Source organism: Microtus ochrogaster, chromosome 10 (assembly GCF_000317375.1).
Source record: "Microtus ochrogaster isolate Prairie Vole_2 chromosome 10, MicOch1.0, whole genome shotgun sequence".
Lineage (NCBI taxonomy): Eukaryota > Metazoa > Chordata > Mammalia > Rodentia > Cricetidae > Microtus > Microtus ochrogaster.
The window spans coordinates 4,736,951-4,739,499 of NC_022016.1; the positions used below are offsets into that span (position 1 = coordinate 4,736,951).

The 2,549-nt window shown below is 43.4% G+C and overlaps 1 protein-coding gene across 4 annotated transcripts in view; it reads left to right on the top strand.

The window, feature by feature from the left end:
• Astn2 (astrotactin 2) overlaps window positions 1-2,549 on the top strand; it is a 1,041,512-nt gene that overhangs the window by 745,717 nt on the left and 293,246 nt on the right. For all 4 annotated transcript variants that reach the window (XM_026782391.1, XM_013348224.2, XM_026782390.1 and 1 more), the window contains one exon: window positions 1,972-2,076. In XM_026782391.1, coding sequence (XP_026638192.1) covers window positions 1,972-2,076 — 105 coding nt within the window. The remainder of the gene's footprint in view (window positions 1-1,971; window positions 2,077-2,549) is intronic.

Consider the following 2,549-nt stretch of genomic DNA (forward strand, 5'->3'; position numbering starts at 1 on the left):
GTGGGAACCAGGGTCGTTTCATCCCTATTAGGAAGCTGTAATGACTAAACTTAATGCTCAGGTTCAATCTGGACTCTGCAGGAGAACTTCAAATAATACAGCCATGGCCCCAATGTCAAGAACCTAACATATTACAGAACCGTACATTCCAGGTGTGAATCCTAGCTAAGGCAGGGCCAACAGTAACTGAAGGGTGGGATAATGGCCACTTATAAGGGAGACCCAGGGATAGAATGAGGAGCCGTGAAGATGGTTTCATAAGTTGTTCCAAAAGCAGAAGGTACCTCCCCCTTTGAATACCACGTCACAGAAGGAAAGGATCCTTTGAGAGCACACATCAGAAGGTTCAGCTTTCTCCTGTCAAAAATGGGGCTCCCTTGTTGATTACTCCTTCCCAGCAACAATACCTGTGAACATGGCTACGCAGTAGTGGATGGGAGAGGCAGTAGAGTCTACTTGCTCTTTGGTGTCTAGGACTCCCGTAGGAGACGAATTTCTCAGCTCCAAATCAGGCGCAGAGTCTTCTTTTTCCTTCTTCCATCCCCTCTCTCCTTCCTCTCAGAATCACATAAAAAGAATAGGCAAGACAGAGCAGATAAACAGAAAAGACATATTTATAGCTCAAAGTTCTCACTCCAATGGACATGTCTTAGGGGATCATGAATATTTTACTTGAAAATGAAAGCATCTAAAATTATATTATTTCTAAAAAGGCTAAAGAGGAAGAAAGAAAAAACAGTTGACAGTAATGGACAACTTTAATACTACAGAAATGTCCAGGAAGAAATCATTTGTTCCAATGAGATTCTCATTTTAATATCCGTATCAAATATCTTTAAGTGCCTCCTCACCAGGGGACGAGGGAAAGGGATAGGAAATGTGCCTGCTATTTGCAGAGGTGCAAGAAAGCACAGATACATAACAACAATAATAACTGCTAACGTGACTAGCATTTATTTTTAATGCATTTTTTTCATGATTATAAAGAAAAGAGGATGCAAAGCTTTGGGTGGAAATTTCAGAATGGAGATAGATACAAATCAGGAAGTAGGATTTTTTAAATTGTATTTGCTGCCCGGTGTTAACTGCTTGCCTAAATGTTTGTTGTGTTTCTTCTTTGTTTACATTTTGTCTTGACAATGCCTGTGATTTCTGAAATGCATTCTATGAAACAAACATTCTTAATTTTCCCTCTTTATAAAAGAGGCTCTGTGAGCAACACCACCTTCACAGAGACTTACAGTATATTTTAATTGCTGTAATATGCTGAGAATTAAAAAGCTGAGTTTGTTTAGCCAGTATTTCTCATGTATTTGAATTAGGGAAATGTATGTAGGTATATAGGTTTGTCACACAGTGCTTATAAACATCCATGTTAACAACCAAAGGTCTACAGCAGGGTCAGCAAACAGAAAGGGATGGGAAAGACAATCATAGGGATTTTTCAAGTGTTTTCTGCTGTAACATTTAGCTCTGCTACTTAGTGCCAAATTTGCTGCCAAGACTGTGAAACAAATGGGTTGAAAAATATGGTCCTGACCCTGTTCCTACAAGCATAGAATTTCTAGTCTCTAAAAGAGCTTTCTTTTACCACATTCAAGTCCCACACTATGCCTGTGAGATAAGAGAAGCACAGAGAGTTGTAATACCAGATGGAAAATCTGAGATAATGCAATGTCTAATGTCCATGACAAGTTGCAGATGCACTTATGTAGGTGGGATATAAGTTTGACCTTTTGCAGGTAAGGTAGAGGAAGGACATTGAGAGCCCAAGGAAAACCCAGAGATGTGGCTGAGGAGCACCGTAGTGGAGAATGGCTGGTGTCATTGGTTCTAGCAAAGCAACAGTCAGGGCCCAGACCAAGCTTCTCCTCCCTTTAAAGAGGTGGGCAGAGCCCAGGACTGCAGTGTGTGCATTGAGGTAACCACTCTGAACTCTGAGCTCAAACTCCATCTTATTTCTGCCTCTAGGAGACATCAGGTATGACGAAGCCATGGGTTACCCCATGGTGCAGCAGTGGCGTGTCCGGAGCAACCTGTACCGTGTGAAGCTGAGCACCATCACGCTGTCAGCAGGTGAGGACTACCATTCATCTGGCAACCGAAGGACTCATGGGCCCTCCATACATGATCTCAAGACTTAGCCCTTGCTGGATGGATGCTGTAAGAATGGAGGAGCATCTAGGTAGAACAGCGCAGCAGGCAGTGCCATCAGCACCCTGCAGTAGGGACAACACAATAATGGGACAGTGTGACACAGAAGGGGCTTCCTAGAGGAGGAAGTGTCTGAGAAGAGTGAAGAAGTACGATAACAGGGAGAGAAGAAACAGTCGCCTAAGCGATGTTTGTGTTCTGGAAGTATTTCTGGCTTGTGATTGCTTCCTCCCTCCTCAGTTCTCTCTCTATCCCCTTCCTTGCCCATCTGCAGCCAGCAATAGCTTGTAGCTCCACTCTGCACCACCACGTACACACACACCACCATGTCCACACACACCACATGTCCACACACACCACCATACACACACACACCACCACGTACACACACACCA